This window comes from Gobio gobio, assembly GCF_949357685.1.
Source record: "Gobio gobio genome assembly, chromosome: 10".
In the NCBI taxonomy this organism is placed as follows: Eukaryota; Metazoa; Chordata; class Actinopteri; order Cypriniformes; family Gobionidae; genus Gobio; species Gobio gobio.
This window is the reverse complement of record NC_137116.1, coordinates 57864023-57885604: the sequence shown is the minus strand read 5'-3', so window position 1 is coordinate 57885604 and position 21582 is coordinate 57864023. Positions and strand designations below refer to the sequence as shown.

At 38.9% G+C, this 21582-nt stretch overlaps 1 protein-coding gene across 3 annotated transcripts in view; it reads right to left on the bottom strand.

The window, feature by feature from the left end:
• Positions 1–21582, bottom strand: part of ssuh2rs1 (ssu-2 homolog, related sequence 1) — a 28160-nt gene that overhangs the window by 3462 nt on the left and 3116 nt on the right. For 2 of the 3 annotated variants that reach the window (XM_079827496.1, XM_079827497.1), the window contains 10 exons: positions 19555–19656; positions 17414–17489; positions 15134–15263; positions 14760–14820; positions 12417–12538; positions 2397–2459; positions 2072–2154; positions 1506–1598; positions 774–879; positions 579–686 (listed from right to left, as the gene is read on the bottom strand). In XM_079827496.1, coding sequence (XP_079683622.1) covers positions 579–686; positions 774–879; positions 1506–1598; positions 2072–2154; positions 2397–2459; positions 12417–12538; positions 14760–14820; positions 15134–15263; positions 17414–17489; positions 19555–19656 — 944 coding nt within the window. Of the gene's footprint in view, positions 1–578; positions 687–773; positions 880–1505; positions 1599–2071; positions 2155–2396; positions 2460–12416; positions 12539–14759; positions 14821–15133; positions 15264–17413; positions 17490–19554; positions 19657–19907; positions 20074–21582 lie in introns of those variants that run through there. The other variant, XM_079827498.1, reaches the window with a different exon arrangement.

Here is a 21582-nt window from a genome sequence, read left to right as displayed (position 1 = left end):
TGTTTGATAGATGCTATAGCCTGCTTGGACAGGCTTAAACAAAATCCATAAACTAGCCTAAATCAGACTATTTGAGCTTAAAGTCCGAACTGCTTATTTAAACGTTCGAAAAGAATGTCCTCCAATACCTGCGCTCTCATTGTAGACCTCAGCGGGGAAAGAAATGTGCTTGAGGCGTGTAAATGCGCTCACACTGACTTGCGTACCGGTAGATTCACAGATGATATTTCACTCACGCTTGAGTGAAAGAGAAGCGTGAACGATAGAACGATAAAATAACCTTATTAACCAGTTAATGGTCATTTCAAATTAACGTTTCTGTTCAGAACGATTCAAATTGATTTTGATTTCGTTTCCGCTTTTGTTCCTCTTAAAATTTCGTTCGTTTCCGGTTTTCGTTTTCGTTCCTTGAACCGGTTCAGAGCCCTGGTCCAAAATAATCGATATTGAATCGAATCGGATCGGAATTGCAAGCTTCTGAATCGAAATCGAATCGAATTGTGAAATTTGTGTCAATACCCAGCCCTACAAATGACAGAAATTATGAATAAAAATATAAAAAGCACGCAAAGCTGTACCTGCTGTAATATGCGGGAGGTTTGGGCGTATTTCGCCTGATGTTCTCTTACTAAACGCTCAGCTGCTTGTCCAACAGAAGGATCAGGGAAGCCCATCACTGGATACACCTACAGTGAACACACACACACACACATCTGATGAACTTTCTCTGCTCTTTCTTTTTACTGCTCATCATATGTTCAGTCTGTTCTTACCATATACTGGGCGTCTTTGAAGAGCTCCTTCCCTGAAACCTTCTCCAGCTTTTCCACTCGTAGACCGCTCGAATCCTGCGCCAAGTGATCATCCTTCTCAATGCTCCTGAAACAGAAGAGTAGTAGCGGTCAGAACGAGACCGCTCACACTTCTGAAAACCATTCAATAATCAATAACATAAGCCCTATTCGGATGGTAATTGTTTCTCACGTGGACGTCCGTAAAAATTAATGTTCATCTCAGTGATAAACCTGTGCATTGGGATGAGATTTATTGACGGTGGAGGAGAGATGCTTGGTATATATACAGACTACCAGCACATCTGGGAACTTAACTGTCAATTTCGTCAACGCCCCTTTTTAGGGGAAAATAAACTAGATTTCCCATAGACTTCAATATAAAATAGCGGCACAAAACAACATTAGTCTATAAAGTTTTAAATATGGATATTTTCGCATCGATATAATGCATCGATTCGCTTCAGAAGGCCTTTATTAACACCCCAGAGCCGCTGGAGCAGTTATATGATGGATAGATGCACTTTTATGGACTTCAAAAACAGAGCAACTATGAATCAAATTCTAATGCTTGGATTAGCCTGTAATATAACTCAGATTATATTCGTCTGAAAGAAGAATGTCACACACACCCCAGATGACTTGAGGGAGAGTAAATTATGGGCTAATGTTCATTTTTGGGTGAACTATCCCTTTAAATCATGTAGATCATACCATTTAACATTGAGGTTGATGAAGACGTTCAGCTGTCTCTTTCCATGGCAGGCCTCACACTGGCATTTGCCGCTGCCGCTACACGGACTACAGCTGAAACACACAAGACAACACGTAAACACTCGGAAAACACCAAACCACTCACTGAAGCTCCGGGAAGGATTTCATGACAATTCAAACAGTAGCTAAAATCAAATATTTAAAGGGATAGTTCACCCAAAAATCAAAATTAGCCCATGATTTCCTCTCCTTCAAGTCATCCGAGGTGTGTATGACATTCTTCTTTCAGACGTTATATTAAAAATGTCCTGGCTCTTCCAAGCAAATTAAATTAACCGTGTGGAGCACTTTTATAATGGATGGATGCACTTTTTTGGTCTTAAAATTTTGGGCTTCCATTATAAAGCTTGGATTAGCCAGGACCTTATTAATATAACTCAGATTGTGTTCATCTGAAAGAAGAATGTCATACACACCTCGGATGACTTGAAGGGAGAGGAAATCATGGGCTAATTGTCATTTTTGGGTGAACTATCCCTTTAAATGATAAAATAAAATAAACGTACTTTTCGCGTCCGCGCCCGTTGCAGTGTGTGCAGCGTTCCTCAGTGGGACGGTTACCAGAACCATTACACACCCAACAGACTTTCTGCACATCGACAACAATAGAGGACGGATTATTTCACATCATATGAACGGAATGAAAACCACGGTGTGGCTTGTGCACACATTTAAAATACAATTCAAATTCTCCAGGCACCACACAAAGGGATACTTTTATGCAATACAATTGCCATATTTTCCCCTGTGAAAATACCTTTGAGAACAAAGAAATTCATTGTTGAAATGGCACGCATCTGGTTCAGTCTGTGCTAGTCAAAACTGACTTACGTTTCCAACTCCCGCACAGGTGGTACAGGGGGATCTTCCCGTTCCAAGACACACGTGACAGTTCTAGGGTACAAACAGAATTTAATGCTGTGAAATATGAATATAAGCATTACTGGGATGTTTAACAATAAGCACTTGTGCTTTTTATTATTCATCCCATTCATTTTTCCCATAGGGAGTTTTTAAAAAGTCCAAGTAGCTATGAGGTGAATCACAACATTTGATTTGTCATAAAAAAAAATGCCCAATTGGCACTAAGGGGCCTAAAGTGTGCCAAAAAAACACCCCCCACACCATTACACCACCACCACCAGCCTGCACAGTGGGAACAAGGCATGATGGATCCATGTTCTCATTCTGTTTACGCCACGTACGATGTCATAAAAAATAATAATATTGGCACAGACTTAAGGTTGGTCTCGATTTAAAGAAGACCACTGGCATATTATTAGTAAAAAATTAATATTAAGTAAAAAAAGTTAAACCAAAAAAGTTAGAGGTTTAAGTTTATTTTATATAAAATATATTTTTATGAAAAAGGTTGAACTCTAAAACTGCTAGAAAATCAAAGCCACAAATAAAAAAAAGTTTGAGGTTATGATGTCTCAAAATATCTCAAAAATACTTTTAGATATCTCAAAAAATGAGCTTTCAGTCAGAGTTTGTTTGGGCGCAGTGCCACATTTTCCCCATTAGATTCCAGCAAAACTCCACTGATACACACAGTGTTTGGATTTGTGATTTGCAGTTGATCTCTCTCAAATATTGAAACAAGTACACACACACACACACACACACACACAATTGTTTTTATTGCACAGATACACACCACACTCTGACATCCATACTAACACACCCACACAGTTACAGCTGCATAATTTATCAAATTAGCTTTAAAATATGCATTGACAGAAAACAGGAATAAAGTATTTGCTTTATAGGCCAAACCTGAAAAAATGGCACCATCTGTTAAAAAAAAATGGTTGAAGCCTTGCAGATATAATTTATTTATATTAACAAAGATTGCATCATTTTATAGTTAAATGGCAAACAGTTTTAACCCTCAGAGACCTAAGGGTATTTTTACAATTAATTTTCCGCCTGGTGTTATTTACTAAAAAAGCTTGTAAAACATCAACCCTGTTGTGCACAGACAATTGACACACCTCTTTTTTTTCAAGACAAGCTGCACTGTCAGTATATTTGTGTTGCATTGATGTCACCTGAATGTAAAATAAGTTATGGGACCATAAAGACAAATGAAAACATAAAACGGAAATTGAATCACTCAAATATTTATTGAAAACACACACAAATAAATAAAAGCTAAGCATATTTCCTCTGGAAAACAGTTTGTTCAAGTCTTTGGAGTCCTGGAACTCAGGAATAAACATGAGAACTTATACAGAACCAAAACTATTTACATTTTTCCAAAAAAAGTCCAGGCGCTTTTGGCCTCTTTGGATTTTGAATATTTACTGGTGCCAAGCCTCAAAACAGTTCCTATCAGGAACTTCTCCTCAAACTTTCTTCTCAAACTTTTTCCTCAAACTTTCTCCACAAAACTGCAGCGCGTCTCTCTCTCTCTCTCTCTCTCCTCAACACTAGCCATGCGTCTATCTCTCCACAATAACAGAGCTGTGGTTCGCGTAATGACGCACACCAACGTGGATGACGGATCATCCTGTCATTGGTCAAACCCTCATCCAAAATGGCAGCTAGCATCGCGCTAGCGGCAAAAATGACGGAAAATTTATAAATTATGGACATCAAGTGGATATATCTTGGATGTAAGCGTTTTGATTTATTGCTGAACAACTCCAAAAAGATGCACATGTTCCAGGCTGGATAGAAAACCTTCTGTAAAGGCTACAAAGACACCAAAGACACCCCCGTGATGGCTAGCTCGTTAGCTTTCTGCTGGAAAAAACGGTAAGAAAATCGATAAAAGTTTCATGAAATAATATAGATATTTATCGGAGGTGCCGTATGACGTCGTGGGCGATGCCGTCGGGCTCTGAGGGTTAATGGGTTTTGTCCACAGATGCTAAGAGGTATTTTGTGTGCCTAGTGCAAAATAGATTTTTTTAAAGGAAATGGGGGTGAAATATTAAAATTCCAATAAAAATACACACCTGTGGCAAATTTTATGCAGTTAGCATTACCAGAGGCAAAGTTAGCAAAAAACAAAACTGAAAAAGCCAAACATTTCCATAAGGATGCACAAGGGTTAAAAAGGTACAAGACTGTGAACATAACGGCTTTAACGAGGGAAAGAACTATAATCCCATAAAGCCTTACAAAATAACGTAATCAAATAAAAAAATATGGATAAATAGAAAACCATATATGAAGACTTGACCAATGGAAAACGAAAAGTGCTTAGTACACGATGTAACTACAGAAGAGTCAAGTTTTAAATATCGAAACTCTTTGATCATTTGAGCAAGATGCTAACGGTCTAATCAGATTCAATGATCTATGCTAAGCTATGCTAAAAGTGCTACCGCCAGACCCGGAGATCGGCTGAATGGATTCGAAAACGGTCAATTTTCAAAAAAAGTGTTCCTTTAAAGTTGTTGACTTTAAATATAGAAACAATATATTTTATGTTTATTGCACAATATTGCAAATATAGTCAAATAATTAAGTAGTTTGACTAATGTCATTCTCAGTGCCTCATGGGACTGGGCGATTCTTTTGGTGAGATTTGATAGCTGCGATTGTCTGATTGGTGGAGAGTTCTTTGCAGAATCATGGGTAATGTAGTTCTTCAGTCTGCAGTTAACATGATTATATTAAAAATAAGCTAATATTATGCAGACTTGATAGCTCCAACAAATGCATTTTTCATCGATTAAAGAGCACTTATCATGGAATGTTGAAATTTACCTTTCATGTAGTGTGTAACAGATCTAAGTGAACAAAAACATCCTGCATAGTTTGAAATATGACAGTGCACTATATATAGTTATTTTCTTTCAAAAGTAAGAGTCGACTCTGAGTCATTTTTATGAATCGTTAGAAGACCGAAGCTTTTTCTCTGACTAGATGACGTCAACTTGTCAAGTTATTTGAATACGATACGCCCACTTATTGCTCCAAGACGCCAGTGAAAACTAGAAAACATCATGGAGACGAGACGCTGTGAAAACTAGAAAACATCATGGAGACGAGACGCTGTGAAAACTAGAAAACATCATGGAGACGAGACGCTGTGAAAACTAGAAAACATCATGGAGACGAGACGCTGTGAAAACTAGAAAACATCATGGAGACGAGACGCTGTGAAAACTAGAAAACATCATGGAGACGAGACGCTGTGAAAACTAGAAAACATCATGGAGACGAGACGCTGTGAAAACTAGAAAACATCATGGAGACGAGACGCTGTGAAAACTAGAAAACATCATGGAGACGAGACGCTGTGAAAACTAGAAAACATCATGGAGACGAGACGCTGTGAAAACTAGAAAACATCATGGAGACGAGACGCCAGTGAAAACTAGAAAACATCATGGAGACGAGACGCCAGTGAAAACTAGAAAACATCATGGAGACGAGACGCTGTGAAAACTAGAAAACATCATGGAGACGAGACGCTGTGAAAACTAGAAAACATCATGGCCACGAGACGCCAGTGAACACTAGAAAACATCATGGAGACGAGACGCTGTGAAAACTAGAAAACATCATGGAGACGAGACGCCAGTGAAAACTAGAAAACATCATGGAGACGAGACGCTGTGAAAACTAGAAAACATCATGGAGACGAGACGCTGTGAAAACTAGAAAACATCATGGAGACGAGACGCTGTGAAAACTAGAAAACATCATGGAGACGAGACGCTGTGAAAACTAGAAAACATCATGGAGACGAGACACTGTGAAAACTAGAAAACATCATGGAGACGAGACGCCAGTGAAAACTAGAAAACATCATGGAGACGAGACGCCAGTGAAAACTAGAAAACATCATGGAGACGAGACGCCAGTGAAAACTAGAAAACATCATGGAGACGAGACGCCAGTGAAAACTAGAAAACATCATGAAGACGAGACGCAGTGAAAACTAGAAAACATCATGGAGACGAGACGCTGTGAAAACTAGAAAACATCATGGAGACGAGACGCCAGTGAACACTAGAAAACATCATGGAGACGAGACGCCAGTGAAAACTAGAAAACATCATGGAGACGAGACGCCAGTGAAAACTAGAAAACATCATGGAGACGAGACGCCAGTGAAAACTAGAAAACATCATGGAGACGAGACGCCAGTGAAAACTAGAAAACATCATGGAGACGAGACGCTGTGAACACTAGAAAACATCATGGAGACGAGACGCCAGTGAAAACTAGAAAACATCATGGAGACGAGACGCCAGTGAAAACTAGAAAACATCATGGAGACGAGACGCCAGTGAAAACTAGAAAACATCATGGAGACGAGACGCCAGTGAAAACTAGAAAACATCATGGAGACGAGACGCTGTGAAAACTAGAAAACATCATGGAGACGAGACGCCAGTGAAAACTAGAAAACATCATGGAGACGAGACGCTGTGAAAACTAGAAAACATCATGAAGACGAGACGCTGTGAAAACTAGAAAACATCATGGAGACGAGACGCTGTGAAAACTAGAAAACATCATGGCGTCGAGACGCTGTGAAAACTAGAAAACATCATGGAGACGAGACGCTGTGAAAACTAGAAAACATCATGGCCACGAGACGCTGTGAAAACTAGAAAACATCATGGAGACGAGACGCTGTGAAAACTAGAAAACATCATGAAGACGAGACGCTGTGAAAACTAGAAAACATCATGGAGACGAGACGCTGTGAAAACTAGAAAACATCATGAAGACGAGACGCTGTGAAAACTAGAAAACATCATGAAGACGAGACGCCAGTGAAAACTAGAAAACATCATGGAGACGAGACGCTGTGAAAACTAGAAAACATCATGGAGACGAGACGCCAGTGAAAACTAGAAAACATCATGAAGACGAGACGCTGTGAAAACTAGAAAACATCATGGAGACGAGACGCCAGTGAAAACTAGAAAACATCATGGAGACGAGACGCTGTGAAAACTAGAAAACATCATGGAGACGAGACGCCAGTGAAAACTAGAAAACATCATGAAGACGAGACGCTGTGAAAACTAGAAAACATCATGAAGACGAGACGCTGTGAAAACTAGAAAACATCATGGAGACGAGACGCCAGTGAAAACTAGAAAACATCATGGAGACGAGACGCTGTGAAAACTAGAAAACATCATGAAGACGAGACGCTGTGAAAACTAGAAAACATCATGAAGACGAGACGCTGTGAAAACTAGAAAACATCATGGAGACGAGACGCTGTGAAAACTAGAAAACATCATGGAGACGAGACGCTGTGAAAACTAGAAAACATCATGGCGTCGAGACGCTGTGAAAACTAGAAAACATCATGGAGACGAGACGCTGTGAAAACTAGAAAACATCATGGAGACGAGACGCCAGTGAACACTAGAAAACATCATGGAGACGAGACGCCAGTGAAAACATCATGGAGACGAGACGCTGTGAAAACTAGAAAACATCATGGAGACGAGACGCTGTGAAAACATCATGGAGACGAGACGCTGTGAAAACTAGAAAACATCATGGAGACGAGACGCTGTGAAAACTAGAAAACATCATGGAGACGAGACGCTGTGAAAACTAGAAAACATCATGGAGACGAGACGCTGTGAAAACTAGAAAACATCATGAAGACGAGACGCTGTGAAAACTAGAAAACATCATGGCCACGAGACGCTGTGAACACTAGAAAACATCATGGAGACGAGACGCTGTGAAAACTAGAAAACATCATGGAGACGAGACGCCAGTGAAGACTAGAAAACATCATGGAGACGAGACGCTGTGAAAACTAGAAAACATCATGAAGACGAGACGCTGTGAAAACTAGAAAACATCATGGAGACGAGACGCTGTGAAAACTAGAAAACATCATGAAGACGAGACGCTGTGAAAACTAGAAAACATCATGGAGACGAGACGCCAGTGAAAACTAGAAAACATCATGGAGACGAGACGCTGTGAAAACTAGAAAACATCATGGAGACGAGACGCTGTGAAAACTAGAAAACATCATGAAGACGAGACGCTGTGAAAACTAGAAAACATCATGGAGACGAGACGCTGTGAAAACTAGAAAACATCATGGAGACGAGACGCTGTGAAAACTAGAAAACATCATGGAGACGAGACGCTGTGAAAACTAGAAAACATCATGGAGACGAGACGCTGTGAAAACTAGAAAACATCATGAAGACGAGACGCTGTGAACACTAGAAAACATCATGGAGACGAGACGCTGTGAAAACTAGAAAACATCATGGAGACGAGACGCTGTGAAAACTAGAAAACATCATGAAGACGAGACGCTGTGAACACTAGAAAACATCATGAAGACGAGACGCTGTGAAAACTAGAAAACATCATGAAGACGAGACGCTGTGAAAACTAGAAAACATCATGAAGACGAGACGCTGTGAAAACTAGAAAACATCATGGAGACGAGACGCCAGTGAAAACTAGAAAACATCATGAAGACGAGACGCCAGTGAAAACTAGAAAACATCATGGAGACGAGACGCCAGTGAAAACTAGAAAACATCATGAAGACGAGACGCTGTGAAAACTAGAAAACATCATGGAGACGAGACGCTGTGAAAACTAGAAAACATCATGGAGACGAGACGCTGTGAAAACTAGAAAACATCATGGAGACGAGACGCCAATGAAAACTAGAAAACATCATGGAGACGAGACGCTGTGAAAACTAGAAAACATCATGGAGACGAGACGCTGTGAAAACTAGAAAACATCATGGAGACGAGACGCCAGTGAAAACTAGAAAACATCATGGAGACGAGACGCTGTGAAAACTAGAAAACATCATGAAGACGAGACGCTGTGAAAACTAGAAAACATCATGAAGACGAGACGCTGTGAAAACTAGAAAACATCATGGAGACGAGACGCTGTGAAAACTAGAAAACATCATGGAGACGAGACGCTGTGAAAACTAGAAAACATCATGAAGACGAGACGCTGTGAAAACTAGAAAACATCATGGAGACGAGACGCTGTGAAAACTAGAAAACATCATGGAGACGAGACGCCAGTGAAAACTAGAAAACATCATGGAGACGAGACGCTGTGAAAACTAGAAAACATCATGGAGACGAGACGCCAGTGAAAACTAGAAAACATCATGGAGACGAGACGCCAGTGAAAACTAGAAAACATCATGGCCACGAGACGCCAGTGAAAACTAGAAAACATCATGGAGACGAGACGCTGTGAAAACTAGAAAACATCATGGAGACGAGACGCCAGTGAAAACTAGAAAACATCATGGAGACGAGACGCCAGTGAAAACTAGAAAACATCATGGAGACGAGACGCTGTGAAAACTAGAAAACATCATGGAGACGAGACGCCAGTGAAGACTAGAAAACATCATGGAGACGAGACGCTGTGAAAACTAGAAAACATCATGGAGACGAGACGCCAGTGAAAACTAGAAAACATCATGGAGACGAGACGCTGTGAAAACTAGAAAACATCATGGAGACGAGACGCCAGTGAAAACTAGAAAACATCATGGAGACGAGACGCCAGTGAACACTAGAAAACATCATGGAGACGAGACGCCAGTGAAGACTAGAAAACATCATGGAGACGAGACGCCAGTGAAAACTAGAAAACATCATGGAGACGAGACGCTGTGAAAACTAGAAAACATCATGGAGACGAGACGCTGTGAAAACTAGAAAACATCATGGAGACGAGACGCCAGTGAAAACTAGAAAACATCATGGAGACGAGACGCTGTGAAAACTAGAAAACATCATGAAGACGAGACGCTGTGAAAACTAGAAAACATCATGGAGACGAGACGCTGTGAAAACTAGAAAACATCATGGAGACGAGACGCTGTGAAAACTAGAAAACATCATGAAGACGAGACGCCAGTGAAGACTAGAAAACATCATGGAGACGAGACGCTGTGAAAACTAGAAAACATCATGGAGACGAGACGCCAGTGAAAACTAGAAAACATCATGGCCACGAGACGCTGTGAACACTAGAAAACATCATGGAGACGAGACGCCAGTGAAAACTAGAAAACATCATGGAGACGAGACGCTGTGAAAACTAGAAAACATCATGGAGACGAGACGCCAGTGAAAACTAGAAAACATCATGGAGACGAGACGCTGTGAAAACTAGAAAACATCATGGAGACGAGACGCCAGTGAAAACTAGAAAACATCATGGAGACGAGACGCCAGTGAAAACTAGAAAACATCATGGAGACGAGACGCCAGTGAAAACTAGAAAACATCATGGAGACGAGACGCTGTGAACACTAGAAAACATCATGGAGACGAGACGCCAGTGAAAACTAGAAAACATCATGGCCACGAGACGCTGTGAACACTAGAAAACATCATGGAGACGAGACGCTGTGAAAACTAGAAAACATCATGGAGACGAGACGCTGTGAAAACTAGAAAACATCATGGAGACGAGACGCTGTGAAAACTAGAAAACATCATGGAGACGAGACGCTGTGAAAACTAGAAAACATCATGGAGACGAGACGCTGTGAAAACTAGAAAACATCATGGAGACGAGACGCCAGTGAAAACTAGAAAACATCATGGAGACGAGACGCTGTGTTCTGAAGTGCCACTCAAAAGCAAACTTTATCATCTGCCCAAGGATGAGCATTTGAAGACAAACCATACATCGTCGCGATTGTGTGTTTATTGTCTTCAAATGTCTCTATTTGCATCTTTAGCGATCTCAGGAAGCTTTTATTATGGACTTCTATTATGGCACATGGTTCTTCTTCGTCTGTGTGTATCATACATGGACTACATGTGCACAGAGCGCCCTCCGGCTGCCAGGATGAATTGAAAACAACACATAAGAGACTCAATCGCTCATGAATAGGCTATATCTGCGCATTTTGAGGAAGTATTGAATAAAAAATACTCCTCTGTTTAGAAATTTGACACAGACATATGAGAATCTATCAATATTTCTCCTCACCTGCACACTTTTGAACTAAAAGCCCTGAGGGATGTTGATTTGTCGCGAGTCTTCGTGAGGAGTTTTTTTATGAATGAGATCAGCTGAGGCTCATATTACAATCAAACGCTACCGACACGGTTTTCATATTCATAACTCCTGACACATGTTAACAAATGACTGTCACTATAAGACTTTGAGAATAAAACAGAGGTAAAAAATGGAAGCTTGACTCTTAGATCTTTTAAATGATGTATAGATTGTCATGGTAATTACTTACATCTGACAGTCATTTGAGCTAATTTAAACAAATAAAGCATAAGGACAAATGCGCCCTCAATCCAGTTAAGAGGTTCCGAAAACCATTTATGGTGATGGGCGTTCCGTTTCCGAAAATATCTGCACAGACTAAACCAATCACAACTGACTGGGTCATCGGACCAATCAGCGCAGATTAGCGTCACGTAAAGGCGGGGTTTTGAAAAGTCAATCACTAAAGGAATCATTTGAGAATCGCTGTCAAAACAGGTCAAAATAAATGCATATTATAAGAAAACTAAAGTCTTTTTTGTCATTGCATGCATGCAAAACTGTTGTTGGGGACTTCTAAAACAATATTTGGAACATTTTAAATGCCATAATAGGTGCTCTTTAACAACCTTGTAGATCACAGTAGGCCTGTCTTTAAAGGTTTATAAGTTACCATTTCAAATGCATTCCCTTATGGGAAAATAAATGGGATTCTTTTTACTTCTGGAACCCGACTGTTACCCTCAATAATAGAGAGCAGAACTATTCAAATGGAAGATTAAATAAAATACTGCCCAAACAGTTGGTGTTTAATGCAGAAATGCTCTGATACAGTGTGTTGAACTCTCTGAGTTTGGTGGATCGTGTGGGTAAAGGTCAAACCTTGACGGAGGAAGTGTAGGGCACTCTAATGCTCTGCTTGTGCTCCTGAAAGAAGGCCGGAGGTTGAGCCGCAATCTGCCACGGTCCTGGAGCCGGCTGAACACCAGCATCCACAGGCTGCCCTGAGAGAGAAGGACACACTCAATTAAACACATGTCTGAGGAGGGACTACAGCATATGAGACAAATATGCTGACATTTTATCTACTTAGTTTAACCTGTTAACTGTCAGGCTAAACCCTCCTTTTTTCCGTATAGACATGAAAAATGAAACATCCAAACTTAAATGGTTTTTTATTCTGGTAATTCTGGTAAAATAAATGGTAATTCAAGAATGCTTTGGAATATATTGCTTTGGTATTGTTCTAAAGAAGACATCTGGAAGAATTTTGTAAGTGAAATAGAAATAGTTATAGAAGTTTATGAAAATGTAATATTTTATATAAAATAGATATTTTACAAAACATGATTTTCTCTAAAACTGCAAGAAATTCAAAGCCAATATTATGAACAAGTCGTGTTCCAAATTTTAGGTCCATATCTCAAAAAATGATTTTGTTTGCATTTACATTTACATTTATGCATTTGGCAGACGCTTTTATCCAAAGCGACTTACATTGCATTCAAAGTACACATTTTTTACATTTTTGTCAATTCTTGCTTTCCCTGGGAATCGAACCCATGACCTTGGCGTTGCTAGCGCCACACTCTACTGTTTGAGCTATAGGAAAGCTTTTTGTTTAAACCTGTAAAGTCGTGACGTAATGGTCCAAGCCTCAACTCGTTTCACTAGAGAATGCCATCAACGGCCGTTTATGAGCACTATTTATTCATATTAAACATCAAACATTTTCAAAAGTTAAATATTTTAAATACTTAAAGGGGCTATATGCGTTTTTCTGAAATTTAAACTCGCGACTGACACCTGTGGCCAAAAAACAGAACTGCTCTCATTTTCTGCTCGCTCTCGCAGCGGTGGTGACGTCACATCCGCAGACAGCGCGGGAAAAGACGACCCGCCAGAAAATAGGAAAATTAGGAGACAGGCTTATAGGTGCACCCACTGTGAGCGGACAAGGTGTCAGTATGCTCATCAGGAGATGTTTGAGTTATAAATGGTAAAATAAAAAGGCTATTGTTACGTTTATTTTGGGGGAAAAGTTGCAAATAGCCCCTTTAAAGATGACTGTCTGGCCATCTGGAATTTTGGTATGGAGATATATTGGTATTATTGATTTGATTTGAAACCTTTATTTCGAACATGAGAGAAGGAAAAAAAAAAATAAAAAAAAAAATACAATAATGTTCAAACATTTTAAAAGAAAAAAAGTAAAGAAGAAAAATAAATTGAAAAAGAAAACAGCAAAGTATCTTACTTTCCTGTATAAACATGCTTCTATCTCATGTGTGAAAAGGAGTAGGAAGAAGTAAAACTTATGTACTCCTACCGCTTTAATTCTTGCTTTCCTTTAAATAACATACATATGCCTACATATGATATTTTTTGTATTATTACACCACATTGTGTGTATATATTAGCACCGTTTGTTGTTTTTCTTGTGGTATGAGATCCGCGTGACGTCAGACTTAACAACCGAATAAGGGCGTCTCCATTTCCATATATGGTTTGAGTGAACTGAACCATATATTTACATCATTTTCATACAATTTATGAAGTAGACATCCTATTCAGAAGTAGTATGGGGATTTTGGCAGAATTTGATATGAATTCAACCTCTAATAAACACATAAAAAGAACAGATATGTGCGTTATAGCTCGCCGCCACATCACAAATGGCAAATTTGTTGTTTTGTTCTTTATATTTAAAAAAATGTCAGACCTTTTTTTCCCTCAAAATATTGAATGAATGTTATCTTTTGAACAAACTGAGGTTTCTACCAATCTTTCATGATTTGTCCTGTTCATCGCCATTTCAAAATAAAGGTCTCAACACACCTTGTGAGTATGACAATATTCTTGTATTATTATTGCTCCTCTGTCATTTTTTTTTAAACAACAGTCCCTAAATATGACAACTAGAGATTGTAAGCTTTCAAATGATATTACTGGGGATATTACTGTTTTAAAAATGTAATGGATTTGGTGGGCCGGTGACACTTAACAGGTTTAAAAATCTCTACAATGTGACCCAATGAATACGTTTTTATCTTTCACGAGCCACATCTTTCCCTGCCCTGAATCCACATGGAGGTGAACTCGTTAGATTTGCATATTTACATCGTACATCCCTTTTTCTGGAGACAAATTTATGTGACCAAGTGCAAATGGAGCCAAAAGATTGATCGATTTGATCAAGGTTGCTGAAGTATGTTTTCTGGGTACCTGCATAAGGCTCCTGACTCCATTCAGTAGATCTGGACTCCGTGAACGTCTCCAAGCGATACTGAGAACAGAATAAGCAGACGCATCCAGAGCAACACTTTATCACATCCGCCACCAAGAACATCAACATTATGCATGTCTAAAAAACCTGCTACTTTTCTACGGAGCCCCTAAAGGGACATGTCGAATGCTAATTGATAAGCCATCAATGCTTTTGCGTTCCCCGAGAAACTCTTTGTGAGTGAATGCAGTTTCTGAGGTTTCTCATGATTATTTCATCACCATGTTCATTTAGGGGCTCTGTACTTTTCTACCCCGCACACTAGACTAAGAAAACGATGCTCATAATGAAGATGCTTTAGTGTATGTCTCACCCTGTAGGTGTTGAAGGACTGCATGTTGGTTATAACTCCATCTTTGACGGGGGCAGAACTATAGCAGCACTTGCTGGAGACGTACGTCCCCAAAGCTTCACGTGCTTTCTCCTCTGTGATGGACGGTATACTGATATCAATGAGAAGAGATCAATACATGGGTGACCTTTGCACTTGTTCAACAGGGCGTTGTACAATATTTGTCAATCTTTGTACTGCAAGACCCCACCATGACACTTTTGAGGTGTTTTTCTAAGCGAACACACCCAATGTAGGTCAAAGTGCACACACTAATGGGCTAATATGGGGAATCACTAGATGTGTTAGATAAAACTTTTTGAAGACAATAACCCCCAAATATGATGATCCCCTTTTGAGAGGAATGCACACGCAGATATATATTCATCTTCTATTATACAAAGGAAAAAGTGTGATGTTATAAAAACATGCTATTTGTTACTTTACTATTGTTACTTATTGTTATTAAAAAGATTAGGCTATTACTTATTACTAGTTTTAATGCATTCATTTTTAAACAATTAAATTCTAATTTGATGGTATGGTAAATAAATAATAATGAGCAATTTTTAGGGCTTCACAATTTAGTAAAAATATAATTGTGATTTTTCTGATAAAAATTGTCATTAGATTTGATTAATTATAGATTAATTACAAATTAGATTTTTTCTAAATATATTATATGTATATGTGTATATGTGTATATATATATATATGTGTATATATATATATATATATATATATATATATATATATATATATATATATATATATATATATATATATATATATATATATATATATATATATATAAATAATTACTATTATTTTTAATATGATTATTACTAAATAAAAATTAAACTAATTAACAAATATTACAACTGTGATCAAAATAAAATAAAAACATTAGCAATTGGACCAACGTGTTTTGGTCCTGAGACTTCCACACAATGAATTGTTAGTTCACCTAAAAAGGACATTTCTTCTGTCGTTAATTCCTCACCCTCATGTCGTCCCGTAAGACCTTCGTTCATCTTCAGAACACAAATGAAGATATTTTTGATGAAATCCGAGAGGTTTCTGAACCAGGCAGCAACGTCATTGCAACTTTCAAGGCCCAGAAAGGTAGGAAAAACATCATTAAAATAGTCCATAGCTGCGTCCGAAATCGAATACTTCTCTACTATATAGTATGCGAAAAACAGTACGCCAACAGAGTAGTATGTCCGAATTCATAGTATTCGAAAAACGAGTAAACGAAAAGTACCCGGATGATACGATGGACTTTACTATCCCATGAGGCCACAGGAGATGATTTATGAATGGAGGTGATGGGACGCAACTGACGCTGGTAGGTCACATGATCATGAACATTTTAATGGTCGCAAAGTTTGTTCAAATTCAATATAGTACGCGATTTCGGACGCAGCCCATGTGACTCCAGTGGTTCAATCTTAAATGTTATGAAGCGACGAGAATACTTTTTGTGCACAAAAAACAAACAAAAATAATGACGCAATGACATTGCTGCCTATGGCTGGTTCAGAAACCTCTAAGATTTCATCAAAAATATCTTAATTTGTGTTCTGAAGATAAACGATGGTCTTATGGGACGACATGAGGGTGAGGAATTAATGACAGAATTGTCATTTTTGGGTGAACTAACCTTTAAAGCTACACTGTGTAACTTTTTTAGTTTATTCTTAGCTAAAAACACTTAGTTCTTTCAGAAATATATGTGCTCATTAATGTATATTTACTTCTTTCAAGTAATAAAGTATTCTGGTAAGTTTATAATATGCCATTGTAAACACATACGGGTGAGGGTTTGAATGCGGGTCGCCATGTTGATCCTCCATCTTGAAAGTACATTAGCCAAAGAGGGACATTCCCGTAAATTCAAGCTTGGCCTTTGGCGTTTTAACACTCGATGGCTCCGTGTCCAATGTGGACGAGGTCGAGCTGGAAGCCATGTTAATCTTGGACTAAATCAGCCACCGTAGGAGTTAAAACGAAATCAGAATGGAGAGGAACAGAAACTAATATTCACTGGATGGTCATAAACCAGTTCACCACTAGATGGGGGAAAATATCACACAGTGGAGCTTTAAATCCCAGCCTTTGAATTTTTAAACCACAGAGATAAAGGACACACCCAAACTGTGAGAAATGAAGATTTCCCATCTTTATATGGGCGGGTGCCGGTCGTGTTAAAAGATTAATTGTGTGCATTGTGTGTTTTCTGTGTAGAGAAGCTCTTACTGCCAGTCTGGAGGGTTTGGGCCTTGTTCAGGCACAGGCATCGGGACAGATGGCATTGGAGGAGGAACATACCCACCTGTGGAAAGAAAGACACATCAGTAACAAAACTAGGGGCTTATTCATGTGTTTTTATGCTCTGAACACTACAAGATTATCGCTGCATTTAAGTCCTCCTCAGAAGTTTGCATTTGAGTTGAAAAGTCGTAATTATGACGTAAAGAGCGTTAAAATAACTTCGGTTTGAGGAAGATAGCGATGTACCTTTTCTACAAAATGATGAATAAAGACTGCGCATCGGATTTGTTTTTGCGTTTATATGTTTTTATTCGATTTATGAAGGTGCTGTAAATTAAAGGTGCAGTGTGTAATATTTATAAGGATCTATTGACAGAAATGCAATATAATATTATATATAGCTATGATTTCAGTGGTGTATAAAGACCTTACATAATGAACCGTTTTTATTACGTTAGAATGAGCCGTTTCTATCTACACACACCGCGGGTCTCCTTACAGTGAAGCCGCCATTTTGCGCAGCTATGTTTCTACAGTGGCCCTGAAGGGACAAAGACAGAGCACTAGCTACTCTCTGCTGTCACAGACGACGACATCTTTGTCCTGTGTTGGCCACCGTAGCTGCTCTATGTGCGGTGGGCGATTGCAATTCGCAACCTCACCACTAGATGATGTTCATGTGCGTTTAACTTGTACATATGATCTTTCCAACGTGACGTGTAATAGAAAGACGTTTTTTAATTATTTAAAGATAAAGATTACTTTTTTGCGTTGATAAACATGCTAAAAAGCGATTATGCGTCTTGATATTAGGGGTGCTCCGATCGATCGGCAACTGATCTCGATCGGTCGATAATCGCTTTGGGATGATTGATCGCACCTGCCGTGAGAGCGAGGGCATGATATGCAGCGACACCGTCTCATTCTCTTTCCAGCGCGGGTAAAATAATTATAATGCTGAAGGTGAGGTACAATTAATATTTCTATATTAAATAACTTACGCAGTCATTTGAAAACGTTCTGTGGGACGCAAGTTCACAAACAGCGCGCGTGAATCACATTCACATCAGCGCATCGCATCTGCACTAAAATCCAGGATTTGCCTCATTTGCATTTATTTTTAAGTCTTGCCAGTGTTTAAACCGCACTCGCGCGCACGGTCTGGAGACACACACACACACACACACACACACACACAGGCCATCTCACAAAAAGCTTGCGAGTACAAATTGCGCTGAAATGGTCAGATACACACACATTTATGTACTAAATGAGCGTCTTGACGAGTATGCACGTAAACCCCGTCGTGACTCGCGAGTGAACGCTTGTGCAACTGTAACTGTATCCGTGTTCGCTCTTAAAGTGACAGCTGTCGAATAAACTACTGCTGTCTCTGAGTTTCTCTTTGTCTTGTGTTGTTTGATGAACCTTTATGACACTCACTGCTCTTGAATGACTAACTTTTGCAACCTTAAGTGTAAGGATTAATCTAATTTAATTTATTCAGGGAAGACCAATATTAATTTACATTTGATTTCTTATTAAATGTCTTTAGTATTTCTTACCTCAATACTAATGTTAGTACCTGAAAAATTGTTTTTAAAAACAAAAATGCAATGCATGATCAAATATTAAGGTGAGATAATTGTATACATTTATTATATACATTTATTTGGGAAAGATGGCCTACAGCAGCCTTAAGTTATCTCATTTTCTAAAATAAACACTTGGTGGTTCTTCAAGATCTTGACTCAGTTAATTTAGAGTTTCATTTCTACAAATGGTGCAAACTCTGCAAGATTATAGATAAAGTTTGCCATTCCCCTGCCATTCTGTGATCGGCAATCGGCAGATCATGATCTTGGTGATTGGTAATCGGCCCCAAAAATGCTGATCGGAGCATCTCTACTTGATAGCGAATTGGCGTGTCATACATCGGCCATTTCATGAGATCAGTCTGCTATTTGAGCATAAGAGCATAAGACAGTTCATGTCAGATTTTGTTTCTGGTAACTTGAATCCCCCATTCAAATAGTCTTGGATGCCAGAAATAGCTGCCCAGAGGTGTTGCAAATATGGCCACCGAATTACCAGACTTCCTTCGTAAAGGAATGCATGCTTCTTACCTCCTCCGCCGGCCACTGTGCCTTCATATCCAGGGACTGTATCGAACATGTTTGGAGGAGGAGCGGAGGGTCCGTAGTTTGGCATGGGTGGGGCAGCCATGGCTGAAAGACAATCAAACAAACCGGTTAGGGAAGGTGCTCGCTGGTTTAAAACAGTCATTTACTAACCATTGATCCAATTCCGTGACAAATGTCATTAAACATGGAATTTTATTGCACAACTTTCTGAAATATTCAATAACAGTAGCCTGAAATATCTTTGTAAAAACCTATAAATAGCCAGTTATTTATAGTCTTCAGCTGCTTAGCCAAAGAAGCTATTTATCTGCACCAAACAATACTTAGGGACTTACTTTTTAGATCTCGAAGAGCGGATTATAGTTGTCGTTAAGACTCCTGAAGCCAGAGTTTTTCTCGTGGTGAGCAGTGTGCATGCTAATGCCTATGGTGTCCAAGGCTCGGGTACATATGGTACAGGAATGCATGGTTTACGTGGAGCGCGGCTGCTATTGGATGAGGCTGAATGGAGGAGTGGGTGGATGATTGCATTGTAAACTGAGAAACTAGAAACTAGTCGGGACAAGTGTACCTTACCATAGTGGAGGAATCAGTTAGTGAATCTGGAAAAACTTTGACTTTGAAATTCATATTCCATGGTATTGATATGCATTGAAGAGCACTTATATCACGATACTAGAAGAACCATGTTAGGGTATGTCAAAGAAATACCAAACTCTGAAATACTACACATGAAATGCTACACATTTGCCTTTGTATGGTTTGTTTTGTTGTTGTTTATGGGTCAATGACAAATAAGGTTTTTACGATGTTTTAAAATGCATGTGTATGTCCAAAAAATGCATGGTGTTGATTCATATTGGTTTTACAGACAGCATTAATATATTCATATATTCAATATATTCATTTAAAATAATATACATATGAATCATTGTAGTGTCTAAAATGCATATCACAAGGTAAATTCCCTTTCCATTTCTTTATGTGTTGCCCTTTTAGTCCAATTCATATAAACAGACACTTTTCTATGTGTTCAAACACCCAATTTTCCATAAGGAGTTTTTATGTTTTGTTATTAACTGTAAAAATGATTTGCATACATTCTTACGTCATTGCACTTGCAGTGGGAACTCATACTTTTAAATGTAAATTTGCTGGTCGCACCACCTGACATTTCAAACTCAATTAAAATCTAACAGGCATTGACTTGGACACCTATACAAATGTCTGACCATGTGCCATGTTATACACACACTTTTTAAATCAAATACACATTTTTATAATATCAACACATTTTCAAAGTTTTCCAGGGGTCATACCACCTGACATGATAAGTTGAATCAACCTCATCATTACTCAAAAATGCCTAATTATCTGATATTTATGGGAGGGTGACTAACATTAGCCACGTTTCCATTACCCTTCAAATTGCGCAAATTGAAATTGCGAATTGAAAATACGCCCAATGGAAACGCGTCAATTTCGCAAAAACTCCCATATATCGCAAAAAAGTTTTTACTCTCGCATGAGGTGGTTTTTCAGGCAATTCGAAAAAGGAAATTTTCGCAAAACTGCAATGGAAACAGTTTTTCCGCATTTACAGGTCAGCTGGTACGGTCACGCATTGCTCTCACACAGGGCCTACATATCATTTTTTTCCCACTCAAGTATGTACGAGATCTTATGTCGTTAAAACAACATATATTTTCTCCTAATAAGGAAAGTGGCGTAACTTTATAATGACGGACCCCGGTGCAACCACAAATATCATAACTATCTATAGGCCTACTGTAATTATGACATATATTCAAGAAATGTATTAAAACAGAAAGACGCTATAGTTTCAGCCTTGCTCAAAGACTAGGTCAATCCATTCCCGACGATCTTGGTTTGCTTCTTATTTATTAAATATAGCCTACAGCCAAATAGTTGATTAAACATTGATCAAAATTACAATACAATTTATACAAAACAAAATTAATTTTAAAGAAAGACTTTCTAGAAAACACA